Source organism: Malaya genurostris, chromosome 3 (genome assembly GCF_030247185.1).
Source record: "Malaya genurostris strain Urasoe2022 chromosome 3, Malgen_1.1, whole genome shotgun sequence".
NCBI lineage: Eukaryota > Metazoa > Arthropoda > Insecta > Diptera > Culicidae > Malaya > Malaya genurostris.
In genome coordinates this window covers 73355629-73376822 of record NC_080572.1, presented here as the reverse complement: position 1 = coordinate 73376822, position 21194 = coordinate 73355629, and the positions used below count along the sequence as shown (strand labels likewise).

General features: G+C 36.0%; 1 protein-coding gene across 6 annotated transcripts in view; it reads right to left on the bottom strand.

Moving 5' to 3' along the window:
- LOC131435045 (uncharacterized) overlaps positions 1 to 21194 on the bottom strand; it is a 92347-nt gene that overhangs the window by 6720 nt on the left and 64433 nt on the right. For all 6 annotated transcript variants that reach the window (XM_058602518.1, XM_058602519.1, XM_058602521.1 and 3 more), the window contains exon 4: positions 3255 to 3935. In XM_058602518.1, the coding sequence (XP_058458501.1) occupies positions 3255 to 3336 (82 nt within the window). In that variant the 5' untranslated portion in view covers positions 3337 to 3935. The remainder of the gene's footprint in view (positions 1 to 3254; positions 3936 to 21194) is intronic.

The window sequence follows — 21194 nt, the reverse complement described above, 5'->3', positions numbered from 1 at the left end:
ACAATTCGACTCAGCTCGACGAGCTGAGCAAATGTCTGTCTGTCTGTCTGTCTTCTCAAAAAACCTGTTTTATTCCACCTAGTTTTGTAGATTTCTGTTGCATAATACTGCTACATTGAAAATACAAGTGAAAATCTATTCAATCATATGTGAGAAAGTGAAGTGAAGCTACATTACAGAGGTATTTTGGCCTACTTCAGGATTGATTTTATTTTGGTCAACTTTGTAAAAATATCCATCAAATGTTGTATTATCTTCGGTAATTTAATGTGATTAGCTTTAAATTGACGCTACATGCGTTACTTAACATCGATTGAATTCATAAAGTTTGTTAGGTGGCCGAAATATATGAAGTGGCCAAAATACCTGTTACCCTATTACATTTGATTATTATTGTTGGTACTTCCGTAACCAAAAGCTGGATATCGGCATAGTGACATTCGGTTCATTCAACCATACACTAATATGACCTAACATACAAATTTGTTTACGATTTTATATGAAGATTTGAAATTACGAAAAAAAATGTACCGGTAGTCGGACTTGAATGAGCTACAGCAAATCATTTATGGGACTATCAATGGTTTATTTTATTACAGACTCTCATGGTCTGCAAACTAGAGAAATTAACTAACAAATATAAAAAGGGAGCTTATGAAAAAAAATTCTTTAAACTGACATTTTTACACTAAGCACGCTATCTCCGGAAGTAGGGGTTAAGGCCGAGTAAAAATTGGAATAGTCTTGTGGTATCTTGAGACGTTCCATTTGAATCGAAGTTTGTGAAAATCGGTTCAGCCGTCATCGAGAAAAGTGTGTTACATTATTTCACATTTTTGGTGCATATCACCCTGTAATTTCGGAACTGGAAGTCGGATTCAATTGAAATTCAGGAACTATGTATGGGACCGTAAATCCTTTCATTTGAATTTGAGTTTGTGAAAATCGATTCAGCATCTCCTGGGAAAGTGAGTGACATTATTTTCACAGTTACGGTGCAATATTTCCACAGTTTTGTTGCATATCACCCTGTAATAACGGAACCGGAAGACGGATCCAAACGAAATTCCGGAACTTTGTATGAGGCCATAAGGCTTTTTATTTGAATCTAAGTTTGTGAAAATCTGTTAAGCCATATCCGAGAAAAGTGAGTGACATTTTTTTTCACATTTTTAATGCATTAATTTCACAGTTATGGTGCATATCAAGTCGGATCCAAATGATATTCAGGAAAATTAGAGAAAAAGTGTGTACTTAGTTTTCTCTGAAACGGCTTAATCGATTTTCACAATCTGAGATTCATATGAATGGTCTTATAGTTTCTTAAAAATTTCCAGAACCATTTATGCAAAACTGACTTCCGGTTACCGAACTTAAGTGTGATAAGTGGAAAATTACCAATTTTATTGGTATTTTTTAACGAACGATGATTAAAAACTGGTATTAATCCCATAAAACAGTCTGATAAATTTTTCCAGTTTACAGAGCTTGTTAGTTTGTGGGCATAAAAACTTAATTCGGCACTACTGGTGGTGAAGAAAAACTCCAAAAATAGAATTCACTTCGATTTCTCTGCGATACTTGAACCGATTGAACAAATATTGATTTGAATTGAAGCTCATATTATCTTTAAAGGTACCGTGAAATTTTATCCGGATTCGACCTCCGATTCCGCAGTTACAGGGCGATGAGTGTCAAAGTTTTCAAATCGCCATATATGTACAATATATACAACAATATACAATATGTACAACACCATATATTTCGTACGCGCTATAAAAAAACGAAACGGCTACGGATGTCTTCTACTAGTGTGTGATATTGGTAAAAGGCGGTGCTGGTGTTGATAACAATTTTAGCTATATAAGTTTCTCGGAGATGGCTGGACCGATTTTCACAAACTAAGATTCAAACGAAAGGTCTCTTGGTCCCATAGGGTGCTATTGAATTTCACCAGGATCGGACTTCTGGCTCGGGAGTAACGGGGTAAAATGTGAAAAAAATGAAGAAAACGTGCACTCGATTTTAATGAGATTTAAATGAAGGCCTTGTAGTCTCATTGATTCTCATTGATCTGGGTCCGACTTCCGATTCGGGTGTTATGGGGTAAAATGTGCAAAATTAACTAAAAACGTGAAATCGATTTTCTCAGAGACCACTCATCCAATTTTTATAAACTTAGATTCAAATGAAAGGTCTTACGGTGCCAAAAAAAATTTCTAAATTTCATCCGGATGCGACTTCCGATTACGGTGTTATAGGGTAAAGTGTGTTAAATATTGTACAGCGTCACTTAAACCGACGAAACCGAAACAAAAACCGCAATTTTTTTTCTAAATTGAACTCAAAACTTCACAAATCGATCAGTAGGCAGCTAAACAAACCAATTCCGGCCATCCTGGTTCCCGGTCTTCGGTTCCGGAAGCACTTGAAATAATGGTCATATATTCCAAAGTGGATCTCACTCATTTTTCTCAGCGATGGTTTGATCGATTTCCACATCTTAAATTCAAATGAAAGGTCGCATGGTCTCATACGGAATTCCAGAAGTCGGATCCGGTTCCGGATTTATAGGGTAGAGTGTGTTAAATATTGTATACCGGCGTAACAAAAACCGCAAAAAAATTTCCCAACTGGACTCAAAACTCCACAAATCGATAGTCATTATCAGTAGGCAACTAAACAAACCGATTCCTGGTTCCCGGTCTATGGTTCCGGAAGCACAGGAAATAGTGGTCATGTGTTTCAAATTTGATCTCACTCACTTTTCTCAGCGAGGGTTTGACCGATTTCCACAATTCAAATGAGAGGTCCCAAACGAGTTTCCTGACTTCCGGTTCCGGAGTTTTAGTGTAAAGTGTGTTAAATATTCTACACCGTCACTTAAAGCGGCGGAACAAAAACTGGACTTGAAACTACACATTAGTAGGCAAACCAATTCTGGCTATCCTGGTTCCCGGTTTTCGATTAACGACGGAAGATAATAGTCATATGCTCAAAAACGGATGTTTCTCACTTTTCTGAGAGATTGCAGAACCGATTTTCCCAATATTAGAGTCAAATGAAAGGTTATTAAAATTACTGCATATTTTCGGATTCAACAAAAATTTAAACCGTCGTTCCCCCGGAACGGTTTAGATATTGTCTTGAACAATCAGAGCAAATTGCTTGCCCAGCTCTGATTTCCCAGCACACAAATTGAGTTCATTCAAACATGTTCATCACCATACATTTACTGCTAACATTTCACTCACCGGCATAGAACAGAAACAGGACAACCTTGAGCGATACGAGGTTTCGGTTGACTAATGGTTTCTTGGCAGGTGGCGCTCCCATCTTGTTTTACTTCTCAGTTCAGTGACTATCCCGGCACGGTGACGGAGATGGTTTCGGTTTCACTTTTCACACTTTTCACACTACCACAAACGGGCGTCCTTCGCAGTCCGAAATCAGAACCGCGTGTCTCGTGGGAATAAATAGCAACGGCTTACGTACTAGTGCTTGAACACAATCGGTAGCTTCTGGAAAACACCTCTAGCGTTACAGATTGTTCTACAACGGCACTACTATCTGCTAGTAGACGAGCTAGCACTCTATAGTTCGGGGAGTGGTTCAGTAAATGTTTGAACTGAGCTGCTCCATTTCTTCGCAGGTTTTCTTCGCCGTTTGACGATGGCAGTGGCGAGGTTGTTGCTGTTGATGTTGCTGATGATGGTGATGATGATGATGATGCAATTCGTTGACGTTGATGCTCGGTAGCGGGTGGATTCGAGAACGAGTTCGTCTCGGAGGTCGTAAAATGGGCCCGGAACGGAAATTTAATGATCTAATAGTTTTGCGTTTTAAGTGTTCTGCTACTGACGAAGCTTTGCTAGAGATGACTGCGAAATGTGTTTATGTGTGTCTTTTCCGAGGCACTAGGAAGGGGGAAATATCTGAAAAGAAGGAAAACGGAAATAGCAAATCAGTCAGATGTTAACGGTTATGGGCAGTATGCATGAGTGCGGGTTTAGACGGGTTGGCAAATCGTGGGTAGCGCTACGTGTATCAGATTTGGGTTAATGGTGTGTCACCAAACCTGACGTTTTGGATTCGTGTTATGGTTGGCTGGGTCCAATCACGAAAAAATTATATTATAAAGAACGAGAAGTGCTTTACAAGTGACATTTTTGGCTTTGATAATTTCTATGATATTATTTTATATTTTAAGAGATAAATTTTTGTGACATTGAAAGTTGTGCTGTAGCTGTGGGATGACAAATTGGCTGTATTGTTTATTTCTGTTTCCAAGGAAACATGGTATTTAAGTTGTAGATACAACAGATGGCGCTTACTGATGACGGTAAAAATAAACCAGACTACAGTACGGTCATCTGAGCAAATAACCCGACTTGTAGTTTGTTTATTTTACTATCACATGGCACGGATGATGAGTTGATGATGTTTTTGAGTTGCTAATATTAGAGCTGCAATAACTCGCTGGTTTCAATTACGTCTCCTTGTAAATAAATCCTAACGTGTTTCAACTCATTCTTATTGAATAAAAATGGAAAAAACAATCTGAATTTAAAGTGAGCATTAGATTTCACAATTAATAACGATGTTCATGTATACACTCGAAGAAAAAAATTAAACTTATACTTGGGGTACATTTAAGCGTGCCGTAGTTTCTTGAGTTTCTTGCGTGACTTTTCCTATGCGTGAATGCTCTTTTAGGTACATTTCCACCCAGTAACTGAAATCAGTCTAAAATTACTGAACTTCAATGTATTTACAAATAAACGGTATAGTTTATTTTCAAAATCTATCGCAAAGAAGTCTCTATAATCATATTTGAGCTTAGGAAAATTTTCCATGAAATATATTTTTTTTGTAAAACAAGTCCGTAAATACGCCGAAATTCCTTCTTTCTTTATGGAAAGGTATTAAAATTGCTGGAAAACTCGACTTTCCAACGGAGGCTCAGAGACTCATAGTGTTATATACCATTCGACTCAGTTCGACGAGATCGGAAAATGTTTCTGTGTGTGTATATGTGTGCACTTTTCGAAGATATTTTTACCGATCAAGGCTCATTTGAAAGCTTCTATTGGGCAAGCTTAAGGATCAAATGGCTATGTTTTCTGGTTCCGGAGATATGATGGTATAAGTGACGTAACCGATAAAACGAATTATTTTTTACCGCGTGATCCACCTAGTGGTGTAATGATGCCTTTTTCATATTATTTATATTTCTAAAAATATCACTAGAAAATGCTGCGATAAAATAAAACAAGAATCTCTCTTTGGGTATGAACTAACATAACCGTTTCAATTTGTAAACAGTTATGTCAAGTTTATAATAATTTTTCTTTATTTTGCATCGTCGCACTAAATGATTAAACACACTTTATCGTATAGATCTGGAACCGGAAGTCAGACCAGGATGAACCAAACAGCAACCTATGAGACTATAGAAACTCTAATTTGAGCCTGTTTGTGAAAATCGATCAAATCATCTATGATAAAATTGAGTGAGTCTTGTTTTAGACTTTTTGACCTCTATTTCCGGTACTTCTGTAACCGGGAGCTTGGAACCAGTATAGCCGAAGTCGGTTCGTTTAGTAAGTAACTAATATAGCATACAAATTGAATCAGTTTTGAGCCAAATCTAGAAAAATCTTATCCTTTTTTGCATCGTCGCTCTAAATGACGGTGTGCAATTTAAAACACACTTTACCCTATGAAAGCACGATGAAATTCAATAGCAACCTATGGGACTATGAGATATAGATTTAAATGTTGCAACCATGCACGCTTTAAGAAATTGAACAAAGCACGCTGCGAACGGATCAAAGCCGGTGGTGTTTTCTTCTTCTTCAGTACCAGCACGTATCGACGTGTACCGGTTTGGCATCGTCATTTTGAATAACGGTTTGAATGTTTTGAAACTCATCGCCCTATAGTTTCGTAACCGGAAGTCGGATCTGGATGATATTACACAGTGTATTTAAAGACAATGAGAGTTTTAATTTAAATCAAGATTTGTGAAATCGGTTTAACCGTTGCTGAGAAATCGAAGTAAGTTTCGTTTTTGGAGCTTTTCTTCACTATTATCGGTGCTTTCGGAAGCTGAAACCGAGGACTAGCTCTCCCAAAGTAGTTTTATATATTTACTAACTAACAAGATCTGTTAATTAGATGAATTTAGTAGTAAGTTTTATAAAAATGTGCACCTCGTTTCACCACCACTTGTGAAAAAATACTCATGAAATTGAAATTTTTCACTAATCGCACTGTAACCGGAAGTCGGAATCTCAATGAACTTTTCGGGGACTTTTAAAAGAATTTCAAGACCTCTTATTTGCTTCCTAATTTGTGAAAATCGGTTAAGAAATTTCCGGGTAAATTGAGTGCGCATTTTTCAATAAGTTTGCACATATTTCCTTGTAATTCCGGAACCAAATGAAATTTAAGAAAATTATATGAGACCATACGACCTTTCAATTGAATCTAAGTTTGTGAAAATCGGTTTAGCTATCTCCGAGAAAATTGAGTGTGATTATTTGTCACATACACACACACACACACACAAACATTCTGTGTTCTCGAAGAACTGAGTCGAATGGTACATGACACTCGGCCCTCCGGGCCTCGGTTGTAAAGTTGGTTTTCACAGCGATTGCATAGCCTTTCTATGTGAGTAAGGCAAAACGTCTGTAACGGTTACAAATATTTTCTATACATAGGCTTTGATGCGCATCATTTATTGTGAAAGTTACCATGGTAACGAATACTGAAATACTGAAAGCTGATCTGATATACAATGAACCTTATCATTACAAATGTAAAGAACAAAGATATTTGAAAAGAACATATCTCGCCTGCAGACGAGTAATTCAACCACGGTATGGAAGCTTTTATATGTAAGTGGTCTCATCTGCACCTTTCTGCGCTTTTTGATGATAGACAATTTAGAATTATATTTAAAACAATTTGAAAAATGGCTCTGTTTCATTAAACTGAAATGATAGCGGCATAGTATATGTGAGAAAGTTGTGTAGTTTTCAAGGATGAAAAACTTTGTATAACATGAGAAACTCATAGAAATTAAAAATATATTTTTATACAAAAACTGGTTTTTCTGATACCTTTTATCATACATTATATCATGAATTCTACTAAAGTTACGGGAATAGTACGTTCTGAAAATTTGTTTGAAATGAAATTTCTGCACAACTTTGTCGAAATTACTTTGCCCTATGTTGACCCTGCGCTAAAATAATATTTTTATCTCATTTTCGGAGGGGTTAATCATATGAATGAAATTTTCCAACGATTGTTCCTATCATTTTGAGAAACTTCACTGAATATACTATACCTCGAAAATTACGTTTTTAATGAGTTATCAATTATGAGCGTAAAATGGATCTTTTGAACCACTGTGCACTGGAAAACATTACAACTAGGCTAACATAAGAAGTAAGCGTCACTCGGACTGCCTTCAAATATAAATTTTCCAACGTTCAATCCTATTCCCGTTCGCTGGGTTCGAAAGAGTCGACAAACATACGATAATTAATGCTCAGCAAATGTGTTTGGTTTAGGTTTCTCGTAACACGCCGGTGCTCAAATGCTGCCAAATTAGCACCACTTGTTGATTTTTTTTTTATAGTAAAAAGATGGATTTTCCTTTGATGCATCATGAACGTAAATATATTTGGGTGTCTTCTGCTTCACCATCCGTGATTTATGTTATATGTACTTGTGTGAGAAATAATTACTTTGATTAGCCTTTCAATACGTCACTTGGTGAATTTAGATTAATTGCTAAGCGAAGTAGAAGTACTTAGAAGATACGTTCGTGGCGTGTTTCATGGATGACCACTTTCGTATTATTCGGAAAAGTCAGAACCTGCGCAGGAAAAGGAAGATTGACGAGTGAGACAATTTTAAATACTTCTCATGTGGTAATGACAAGTTGAAAGTAATACTCGCTCAGAACGCACCCATTCCAATAGCACACGAGCGTATTTGTGTGTTTAGGACAAGGGATAAGTTCTTCAACTACAATTTGATCAACGCACTAAGAGACTTCAAGTCTGATGACGTAAAGACGAGATGTATGATCTTTTTAGCTGAATGCTCCATGTCTCCATATTCAAAAGGCACGCTGGAATAGTATACTAATTCACTGAAATGGTGTGGTAATTAATTTAGACTTAGATTCTTAGTATCAATAGGATCGTAGTATCAATAGGATAACCATGCAATGAAATTCCATACGCTAAGAATCGGCTATTGCATTCCACAAAAGGAATGTTATGCCAGGACTTCAACATCTGAAGATGTTACAAAATATGTCTTTATTAGCAAGAGTTTGCATATTTTTCGCATTCTTTCCTATTAGTTCAATGGTAGTTCAAGGTACTGCACCCTTCTATAGGATTAAATGGCTGGTTTTGAGCACTGGAGCTGAGGAAACAATAGGTAGGGAATAGAACATTCCGCTCACTTTTTTAGGAAATGGCTCGACCAATTTTAACAAGCTTAGGCTCGTTTGAAAGAAAGTTAGGGGAAGGTGTTCGGTTGCCGGCACCCCACCGTAGCTTTTGACAGAAAGAAGATAGCGTCATTACGACAAATGTCATGTGTGTGTGTAATAGCAGCACATTCTTTTTGTGGCGAATACCGAAGCAAACAGACGCTTGTACTTTTTACTGCATTGAAAACAAATTTTAATTACGTGAAAAACAACACAAAAGTTTTTTCTAACTTTTTTTATAGCATCATAAATTGAAGAGCATCAATCGGAAAGGTGAGTGGATTGAATACTTATGAAGTGAAATCGATCTATTTCGTGATTTAATACCGGATGCAACCAAAGACCAAAATTTTCGCAACCAAAGATTTGTTTTGTCATTATCAAAATGTCTACCGATTTCGGTTACCGGTACCCCAAGGTGTTCGGTTACCGGCACCACATTTTTTTCGACAAATCGAGAAAAATTGTCAGTGATATGCAGGCTGCTGTCGAGACAAAGCAAAGCCAAAGTTTTGGCCAAACATCTAGTTGCTCGTACAGCAGATGCTCCGGTGCCACCATCCAAATCATCGGCCAAGAGAGTCAAGGCGAAGTCACCATCAGACAATGAAGACTTTTGTCCAAAATATCTCCGAAAAGTATAAATTCTGGGTTTCCTTTGAATAATTTCATTCTTTACTTATATTTTTCCGAAATTTCTAGGGGTGCCGGTAACCGAACACCTTTTTTGAAATGGCCAAAATCTATCACTTTACTAAATTGATAATAAAGTTTTTCTAATCAAAGGAATCAACTTAGTTTCTTAATCAGTTGTTAGCTAGGGACTTTAGCTTTTAATTGATGTATAGATGTCCGCATAATGTGCACTAAGTCAGACGTTATGAGCTTAAAATAAAAGGGTGCCGGTAACCGAACACTCTCTCTTACTATTATTTATTCATTGATCAAGATCGGAGATCACTTTCGCCTGCTACTTTCGGTTCTGGAGATATAATCGAATAAGAGACTTAATCGATAAAACTCAAAACAAATTCACTGATCTAATTCAAATTATTGGGAGAATAAATGAATTCTAAATTAGACATTTTATTAACAAAACCTATTTATAAATTCAATTTCAAAGTATTGTCCTAACCATTACTTTTTCCCATCTTTTCGACAATTCACGGATACTCTTTCAAAAGTTCGACTGGCTTGGCAGCAAACCACGAATCGATTCATTTTTTGACTTCATCATAATTTGAGAAGTGCTGTTCACCCAGGACAAGTTGCAACAACCGGAACAAATAAGTAATAGGAAGCTGCAATGTCTGGACTATACGGCGGGTGGGATAGAACTTCCCATTTGAGTCATTCTAAGCATGATTGACCGGCTATGCCATATGAGGGCGAGCATTGTCATGTCGCGAAATTACTTTGTCGTATCTATCTGTGTATTGTGGTCGCTCGGTTCAAACGCATTCTGAACGGCCGTCGATGATGATACATAGCCGAGGTCTCACTTTTAATCGCCAGCAACAATTCGATAGAAAACTCTTTTTCGTTTGAATCATTGAAGGAGTTGTACGCACGTGAATAAACATTCCTTGGCTTCAATTCATACGGCGCCCAATTGCCTGCCTTCCGGATCATTCCAGTGCCGTAGTGAGGGTGAGACGAGTTAGGCACCAAAACATGATCGATTTGGTGAAAAATTGTTCAATTTCTCAATTTCTTGCGGTTAATATACATGAAAATGCAATTCTACAGTCATTTAGAATACAGAACCGCCTATTGGATTGAACCTACAAAAGATCTAATTCTCAAAGAGCAATCTTTCGAACTTTTTGACGAACAAAACTTAGATTCTCCGAAAGCCATTGGAAAGGTTCCCCGTCCTCCCCGAAAAGGATTACCATTCCGGAAAATTGGCTATTTGGAGATCCAAATTTAATCATATGTGCAAGTGCGTAGATATCTGTTCACTGCGCTGATATTGCTCGTTTTGACGTAGGACTATACACTTAAAAAACTCTGTGATGCACATAAATGGAGTGTCGCAGTGCACGCAAATTTACGTCGAAGAACATTTAATATTGTGTCTAAAACTCCATGCATGAAATTCGTTGAAATAAAAAAAGATTACTGATAGCAACCGCCGCGACTTGAACCGAGAATCATTGGATCGCAAGTACGTCTGTTAATCGACTAAGCCACAGAAGCATACATCTGCTTGGTTGGTAAAAGGTACATTTAAATTCTTACAGTCGCACCTGCTAGCAGAATGCAAGTTACAGTCGAAACCAGTAAAATTCAAGCTATTCTAACATTAAGTCATTACAAATAAAATTTTCCGTCATTTGACAAATTAGGTCTTTATGAATTACATCGTATGAGGTATTAAGTCACCTGTAAAATTCAAAATTTTTTAGAGTGTACTCTTTGAATTCTATATAGGAATGGAATTCAAAATACGAAAAAAAACATGCAAACAGTGGTAAGGTCGCATCGATTCGAACTAAACTATATGTTTGAGATAGTAGATGGTGGAAAAAAAAAGATTCTATGCTCTTCAGCCTTCCGTGGATTTTATGCGCCGTTCGCCTTACATGAGAGGCAATGTTTTTTGTTGGATTTTTGATAATTTTTCCTATTTGAGATGCTGAATGACCTCGATCATCGAGTGCTGAATAGCTTTTATCAGAGGTGACATTGTGGTAGATATTTCTTGATGCCAAAAGTCTTAGAATTGTCTGATACGGCGAAATCTAGTGTCATCTCGAAAAACTTATTTTAACAAAAGACTTTGGAAATTTTGAGATTTCCGAGATCCTAAATTTCTTTTTATTGCTAAAGTTGCCTTGAACGAGATAACACCAGATCTCGACATTTTATGAAATTCTAAGACATTTGGCATGAATTTTTTTTCGATTTTAAAAATCTTTTTTTTATGACACGAGATTTCGACATTTAATGCAATTCTAATACATTCAGCATACAAAGACATTCGATTTCGGAAATTTCAAAAGTTTCATTGTCCATTCTCGAAATCTCAAAAGTTTTCTAAGCTCTAAAGTCGAGTTTTTTTCTAATAAATTTTGAAATTTTAGGAAAATTTGAAATTTTAGATCCCGAAGCTTTAAATTCTAAGACAAAGGCTTAAAAAAAGTTCGATTCGAAAATATCAAAAAAATTTTCAATTCTTGAATCGAGCTTTTTTCCTAAAAAATAAACTTTATAATTGTAGATATCGAATGAGGATTTTTTTTTTAATTTTGATCCCGAAGTTTTAAATTCTAAGACATTTGGCATAAGAAAAAGTTCGTTTCAGAAATCTCAAAAGTTCCAGAGTCGATTTGAGCAAGAACAAATAACCAAAAATGAAATAACTGGAGCAAGAATTAAACAATTAAACATTTTTAATTCAATCCTCTCACAAAACTACTTTTGTGTCAATGTGTTGTGGGCTATAGAATTTACTACTTTTTAGGTTAAGTGTAATTTGCATTAAATGCGATTGATTTTTATGTTTCACTTCTGGAACCCTTGAATTAGTTTTGACGCAACGTAGCTGATTTATACTAAAATGACAATAAATCACAAAAAAAATAATTTTCATTGGTTATAATACTTATTCCTTACGATAAAAAATGAAAGGGAATTTTTTTAATTCTGAAAAGGCCTCAAAGCCGTAAATAAAATCCAATATATTCTTAATATGGATTAATTTTAATGTTTATCGTAAAACAGGTTTTAAAACATTCTTGAATTTTGATTCATTTCAAAATAGATTTAACGCAGGGGTATGCTAATTCTTCATTTTGCTTTATAAAACTTATCAAGAACTGTTCACTTGGCTGCAGTATGATCTTATAACAGTTTTCAGAAGGCTTTTGTTGAGTTTACAGTTTCAATGCGAGATTTATGATACAACACTCAAGATAGCTACAAGTATTTACTAAAATTGAAAATGTTTCTTGAGATAACCTTACAGAAAAATGAAATAGTGTGTGTGTCTTCATGGTGTTTGTTGGAAATTGGGTTTTGAGCGACTATTTTTGAGTTTGCCTCGGGCGCCAGAAATGCTGACTACGGCTCTGGATCATTCCCATTGCTTTTAAACGTTGGCAAATGATTAGCTGAGTAACTTTGAATGATTTAGGTAGTTCTTCTTACGTTTGCAACGGGTCTTGATCGAGCAATTTCTCCAAGCTTAATTCTGTGATGTACAAACACTTAGGATGATGTCACCGAAAGGAATTTTCTTTTTTTCCCGCGCTCTGGTAACACATCTCGCGTTTCGCGGTTGCTCTTAAAATGCAGTGTTATTGCAAATGATTTCGAAATGGTTGACGATTTTTTTGTTTGCATGTTTAGGCACGATTAGCCAAGCTTTGTGTTTATGTTTGCGGTATAGATTGCAAGGCATACCCGATATCAGATTACGCGACCCTGAGTTGAGCAGAACAATGTTCGTTGATGAATCGTTTCTTTGTCGTTACGCGATGGATGCAAATGAAGCATTGAAGGATGAGTGGCAGCAAAAAAGAAAGCACATATTGCTGTAAACATTGCACTATTGATTGGAGTGGCTCTTTCGCAGTAAAAAAAAACTCCTGTTTTGATTCCGATGAATGGTGTCAAAAGGTTCATAAATATGAGTGGTTGTTTTTAGCCCGTCTAACTGAGCATCGTAGATTTGCTAGAGTCCAATTGATACTATCTCGCACTGAAGAAAATCTGTAATGCAAAACTTTACGTGCAACTCTTGCAGTCTGACATATGTATAGAGTGCAAATAGTCACTGAATTTGCATATAATGGCTTTTACTACTGTATCGAAAATAAACAGGAAAACGATTCAACTCCTTGTCCCACCGAACCTTAACGAGAATCGAAGAGTTAAGGCCAATAGTTGGTTCCATACACAATGTCGTCATTCTACAATTTGAATCTCCAAGTTAGCGATTTAATAGTGGGTATGGGTAGGAACAATAAAAGTCCACTTATTGCAATTGGTAAGTTCCGTAGAAAAAAGCAAATAGCCGTAACTGTTGCCCAAAACTAGGCGTGTTGTTTTAAGTTCATTTATTGACTATTGAAATGAAGAAGTAGTTTCTATTTTTACGATAAACAGCTTTGAACAGCTCAGAGGTAAACGTGGTATATCCATATTAGGTGAGGTATAATTTACTATTCGTTCGAATACGTCTAATGTTCTGATAAAATTAGAATGTGAATAATCACCCGCAGTCGAGTAGAATCATTTAATTACATGAAATTCTACGATCCTATCGAATTTTCTAAAGAGATCGTACACACCTAATTTAATTTTCAACGGTCGCATGACCGCGCAGATTGGTTTCCAAGACACTGCTAGATAGGTCGAGTTTAGATTTTTCTCCACCAAAGTTACGAGCGCGCATACAATGCTCCATAAAAGTCAAACCCTGAAAGCGTGCGCATCCGACTTCCCGGCAGTTACGTGATTGATTTATGTATGTAGGGTACTAACTTTATCGAGCGCTTTTGTTTCGCCGGTTTGGAAAGTTTTATTGACATTTTGAATTTTTCAATCATCGGTCGTAGATCTGGGTGCAGAAACGAGCTGTGCATCAGTAACCAACGACTCCACCGGTGATTTATTCAAGGCAACCGACCTACCGCCGTTTCTTCGCTCGACGATTGACGGTGGGCTGGCTTGAGCTGTTCGAGGGAGGATGACTCTTATTGCGATATCCATGGCATTGGCTTGCCTTGCCGCTCTCGGAAGTGACAATCAATGGGCGACCGTAATTGGATTTTATGATGCGCTTTTTCCTACATGTTTATTTTACTCGAGCCATACGGGAAATTGTATGAAGTGTGGAGCTGCAGCCGGTGTTGGACGAGAATATCATCAAAAGCGCTTCTGTTTTACCTTTGATCGAACGTGATTGAGTAAAATCAATATACAATATGTGGATAGCCGGTGAGTGCATGTCGTTTGCAAATTGTTCATGTTTCCTTGTAGGATGATTTTATTATGTTTGTTGAATTGTCTGCTGAATTCAGTTGTCACTTTTTATCAATAAGTTTCCATGACTTAATTTCTGGATTCCCGAATTACTTATGCCAGTCGATGTCGAAATTCGCTAAATAATTTCTCTCATGACAAATTTTGTCAATTTAGTTCAATATGCATAAACATTCATAGCCGATATGTGTTTAAAATGGTGATATCACCCAATTAAAAGTTTATTAATATTCGTGTAATGAAGCGATAGCCGGGCAAAAAGCGAACGCGAAATTCCATACGCAGAAACAATTAGTTTTGCTTCCCGTCATCCCAAACAAATCCTCGACTAAGCAAATGTTAATATAACAAAACAACCGAAAATTTCAACAGGCTGAATGCAAATACAACAAGACATCATGTTTGAAAAGATGTCTGTACATTGAGGTACACATTTGTGTATTGTGTTCATATTATCTCGTTGCTTCAGCCCATGACATCACTTCTATTCAGGCTTTGTCAGCGCGCCTCCGTGGAAAGTTGAACGTGCAAAATTCTTTACATCATCGCTATTTCCGTCAGTTATTTGTTATAGAACCTGATTATGTAGCATGTATTGTGCTTTCATAATCCCTAGAGCCGGTCACTGACACGTATCAGGCATGATTTTTGGTGAAGCTGATACAACTTTCTGTTTCAGTGTAAAGCAAAATCGAATTTTCTGTAATGGACATACAATTATCTGGGTTTTGAATTATTTTTAAGCGAATCAATAATAATAAATGGTACCCAAAATTCTCATTTATTGATCGGTTGTTAGTTAATTGAATTGATTACCGATCGTTCGGTAATATAATTTTTGACATATCAACTTACGGATAACTCGGAGAACAGAAATTTCATTTTAAACCGATAGATTAATGAAATTTCGGATTATTCAAAATAGCTTATTTTCACTTTCCCCTTTTTGCCTTGCTCATATAGACTCAAATAAATATTTACGTTCGACTTACTTAAAAATCAAGTGAAAGAGTTTCATACGTCAAATTAAATGTTTTACGCGACGAACAATCCTCTAAAATGGATAGAATTATCACACACAGTTTACGCGAATTAACCAAACGTCAAACAAACTACGTGAATTTACAGTGTGAAAAATTTGAATTGGAAAATGGAGAACAGTGAGCTCTTAAAATATAATTAGTTCAAAAATTTGTAAAAAATCTTCACTAAAACAATAATTTATACATAGACTACAAAGCAAAGAATTGTGGTTTAGTTTTGAATATTCTTTTCAACTTTGCAGGATCTAGGGAAAGATGGAGTAATACGCACCCCCCCAAGGAAAAGGTTACATATCTTAATTAATTAATTTTTTGTAATCTTCTACGGAAAAACAGCTAAAGCAAATTTATTCAAACTCTTTTTGCATTATGATGCATCATTAAAAAAATATTTAGTCAAATTTCCGTATATTAAAGACTCTCCCAGACAGTATGGACGCAACCAAAAACCGCAGCCATTTCGCAATGGTTCAGAATCTATCAATTTTTATGGCTGCGTCCTGTTGTTTACACTCTTATCTAACCACTTGTGCAGTTGTTTATTCGTTTTCATTAGTTTGTTTCGAAATGCGTGGACTTTCAGCAGAACAACGTCGAAAAATTGTGTACAAATGGTGCACAGAACGCGGACTGTCACTGAGAAGGATAGCAAAAATAACACCTTCGAGGATAAACCGAAAACGGGTCGAAAAAAAAAGGTCCTGCTAACCCTCAGTTGGATATAATATTATCAGTATATCGAATAAAATTTGAATATCTAACAATTGTGAATTATTTACAGCGAAATCAAAGTGCGTCCTTACTTTCTGGGACAGTCTTTAATATTGAAAAACAGGGCTGTAACAGAGCATTTTCCAAAACTTCTGTGGATAATCACGTTGCGCGGTGAACACGATAACTCGGCGTAGAAATATCTGAAATCAAAAATGTTCTTAAATGTACTTAAAGTACGAGTAACTTCTCCCCCCTCCGTCGTTCTCAAGTTATAATTTTGATTTTTTTTAACAGTTCCCGGAATATTCAAGCAAAAATACGATCTTTCGCTACATTTTCCGCCAATTTTGAGGTGAAAAACTACCATAATATAAAAATGGAAAAAATTCCAAAAACGTTGGATGGAAGCCTTTTATACGAAGAAGGTATGTTCCAAGTTTGAGAAGAATCGGTTCAGTAGATTTTGCAGGATCGTGTTCACGGACTTGGTTTTCAGAAAAACGCGTTTAAATTTTTTTCTCAAAAAGTGAGCATCAATATATTTCTGGTATTTTGACAGTTTTGTTCCGATTGATTTGAAATTTTGACACAATATTTTTGAGATGTTAAACTGCAAGAAAATGTAAAAATTATTTACAATAACGACATTATTTGTTTTTGTTCATTATACCACATATGAATAATCCATAGCTACCAAAATTTTATAGCAATCTGAACTTCAAACAAATCATGGAATGCATTTTGCCCCGGAGGTGCGTTTTACTCCCATCTTCCCCAATATCATAGAAGGTAACATGACTTGAGGTAGATGTTGCCATGATATTGAATGAAATACATTTTAATTTAATGTAACATCTACTAATATTAAAAGTTCTGTTTTCGAAACTACCGGAATGTTTCTGTATTCGGAACTACCGGAAATAGTAATAAAATAGTCCAAAAATAGAACTAACACTTCATTTTCTCAGATATGTTGAAATTGATTTCTCAAACTTAGTTTCAAACGAAAGATCTTATGGTCGTAAAGTTTTCTATTTAATTTCGTCTGGATCCGACTTACGGTTTCGGAATTGCAGAGTGTTTGTTTCAAAATTCAAATGTAAACGTAATTTTTTTTCCTAATTTCACTGAGAACTGTTTCAATTTATTGGTTTTGTTAGGTGATGGCCAAACGAACTGTTTTTTGACGGAGCCGGTTACAGTTTCCCATATCGTAAATACAGGAAATAATGGTCACCAACTTTCAAATGAAACTCATTTCACGTTCTCAGATCTGACTTAACTGTTTTTCTCGAACGTAGGTTGCTAGTAAATTTTCTTCGGAAATTACCTCCACAATCCAGTCTCGGAGTTACGAGATGAAGTGTTATTAAAATTTCAAAATCTGATTTTTCAAGTGACGATTCCAAAAAACGTAAAAAAATCTACAAAACTTTGTGTGTTACGTTAGTTTATACCCAGAAAAAAATCTAGTTTTAATGTAATAATCAAAGAAAAGTCTTTTGAAGAATCTTACAGTAGTACATAGGGAATTATTATTTCGTTCCATGGATTTACTTTGTGTATCGACTTACTTGTGACAGACAAACGTCGGTTAGTTGGATGATGCTCAGTCAATTCAGTTTGACGTAAATCGTGTTCTTATTAAAACGTGTACGGATTTGACTGATTGTTTTTTGAAATTTCCTATTTTTTTTAGTACATTTGATTTCTGTGCACTGTAGAGCAATTCCAAAAATGCTTAGCAGATCATCAGACTCGACCTTCTCCGATTTGAATGAAACTTTGCACATAGCTTCAGTATGGCAAACCATAAGTTTTGAACCGATGGAGAGGTCAATCCGACTCACGACTGATTTTTAAAAAGGGTGTATGTATTTTTGCATTTCACAAAAATTGCCTTTTTCAAATCGTTGTAACTCGGAAACCGTTAATTGTACGAAAATGGCGTTCAGGAAAAAGTTGTAGGGAATCGATTGGGCACTCTAAAAAAATATACACTGAAAAAAATTTTTGATTTTTTTTCTCAATAATTACAAAGTAATCCGAAAAAGTTAAAAAATTAATTTTTCTTTCTCAATAATTTCAAAATTAACCAAAAAAATTAAATTAAAAAAATCAGGGTTTCGATTTTTTTGATAATTGTTATTTTAAAGCTCTTGTAGTTCGACACCAATATTCTCGAGATTAAAAAGAAGAAGCATTATTTGCCTAAAAGTTGAAAAAAAATCGTTTCTTCGCGGTTATGGTTGCGGTCAACTGCAGGATCTCGACAGGAAGTCAAAGCATTTTTGTAAAAGGCAACATAGGTTTAAATGAATGATTCTTCCACTGAAACTTAACTTTGTATTTTTGTGTTGCCATTTGAAATTTGCTCAATTTCAATGGATTCACTAGGTTGTTGATTTTAATATTTTTTGAGGTTCACAAAACTTTTGCCTTTAAACAGCAAAATGGTAGCATAATGTGATATTAATTGATAATTTGATGAGTCGATATCATATTAGGATTTTAATCTGATGTTGCTATCATAATCAGATTTCAATTTGTTCTCATTTTGATGTTAGACTTTACTCGGGAAACTATTGCATATTTTTCTTACATCGCAGAATTGCGAAATTAGATGACTTAACGGTTATAATCAAATTGTGTATAGGATAGGGTGGAAGTGTCACAAAAATTTGATATTGTACATTTTTCTAAATCGCAAATTGGGAATTGTAGATGAAGGTTGTAGTTACACAACGGTATAGATATCTTGGGTAAAAACATAGTTGTAAAGGGTGTTCTTTTTCAATTTCTAAAAAGTGTTTAGCCCCGCTCTCCCCTATGAAAATATGGGGAATTTGAGAAAGGCATTTTGCATCATTTGGTGGATTGAAACAGGCTATTTATTTGTTTCCAAATACTGATATGTCGATGCCATCAAGTATTGAAAGGAATGGCGATCCTAAATGTTTACGGAACATTTGGTCATAATTTGCGATAATCACTTCGACCGGTTTCACCTTTGTTGGCTTACTGGAAATCATATTATCAACCTAATTAGCTTCCACTACATCCGCCTCTGGATGCATGTGATTCCGAAGATACCCTGTACGATATATTTACCATGATGGTTGAGTGTGAACAGCATACAGCGGTAGCTTTTTTGTTTATTCGCATAGTCGCAACCCGCCCATCCATAGATGGGTAACATGTGGATAATTTAAATAAAATTCCAATTAATATCGTATATTCATAAATGGCGATCTCTGTCATTGAGCAGCCCCATTTATATGCGTAGTTCGTAGGACTCGTGAATATTACCGCATAGTGGTACGAAGGTAGGCAGTAAAATCACAGGACAGAAAGGTCAATGTGATTGTGATGATGAAGTGTAGGAGAAATATGCTGAAAATGAAAACCGGATTCTGTACTCCGACCAGAAATCACAATTTCTTCTACTAGATTTCAAGTATTTCGTTGGAAGAGCATCATCCAAGACCACCTAGCATACGGCACTGTGAACTTAACTCGTGAGCCGAATTGTTAATCAATGGTACCTAGCAAAAGTAAATGCCAGTCTGTCTCTTACAAAAGCGTGACACACATTGAATTTTATGAATGAATACGCTGTTGATGATCAGCGCACCGAGGTTGTTTCGAGGGTTATTATTCATCCACCGTGTCGGGCACATGTTCCTGTTTTCATCATCGCCGTCATCGTCATCATCACCATCATTGCTAGTCGGCCGTAATACGAAACAGACAGGCCAAAAGATCATCCGAGATAGGACTGCGAATGTGCTCCAGTCCGTTGACGGTTCATCAGCGTTTGTTTTGCCCCGCGAGATAGTCGTCAACATTATGCCCCATTTGCTGCGAACCGAAAGGTTGATGAGCATACCGATCATCTGCCTAAGCGAGAAGGAATCATGTAGATACGGAGAAATAAATAAATAAATATCTCCGTGGAATTATAACGAACAAAATACATTACCTCCAGCTACGAATCTTGGGTTCCGCGACCTAACGGATTTATCAAAGAATTATGCTTTTTTTCTTCGTTTGTCTGAAAGATTGCGTTGTTCCTTTTGCTCGCCATTCCCTGAAGGCGATTTACGCAATGGGTTTTTATTTTGAAAAATCAACGAAACACAATTTCGTTTAGAACTGGAAGTTGGTGGAATGAGAAATGGAAAATATGAACACGGATAGAAAAAAAACACTACCATTTGGTAAGATTTGTTTAGTGATACACATAGAAGACAAATGATAAAAAAAATAGTGAACATGTCGGCACTGTGACCAAAACAACACGGTGTAATAGTGAAAGTAAATAATGTATGTGTGTACTGTATCGATTCATTTTATTGGTATTTTTCGGAAAGTAACGGCTATGAAAGCTAAAGATAAGAAACTACACACATCACTTTCGTATTTTGCGCGTATCACGATGTAATTCTGAAACCGAAACGGGATAGAATTCAAAAATTTTCTGCAAAATCCAATAGACTTTTCAGTTGAATCTAAGTTTGTAAAAAGCGGAGCAGTTATTTTTGAGAAATATGAATCCATATTATACCTCCCTGTAATATCAGAAGTCGGGTTCGGATGAAAATAAGATCATTTATTCCAATCTAAGCTTGAAAAAAAAATCGGTTCAACCTTCCCGGAGAAAGTTGAGTGCATATTTTTCTTTCATATTCATTCTTTCTATCTCTTTTTCACGCACATATCCACAGTCCATATGAGTCGAATGGAAAGTAGCATTCGGCTTTCATAGGCGCGATTTGAATGTCGGGTCTTCAAAAAGAATGAATACCCGGTTAGAAAAAACGTTCAACGGAAGTCCCCCGTTGGTCAAATACGTTCCATGACGAACTATAACTATTATTGGACGAAAATGATACAAAAACACGACAAATGAAGGTAGA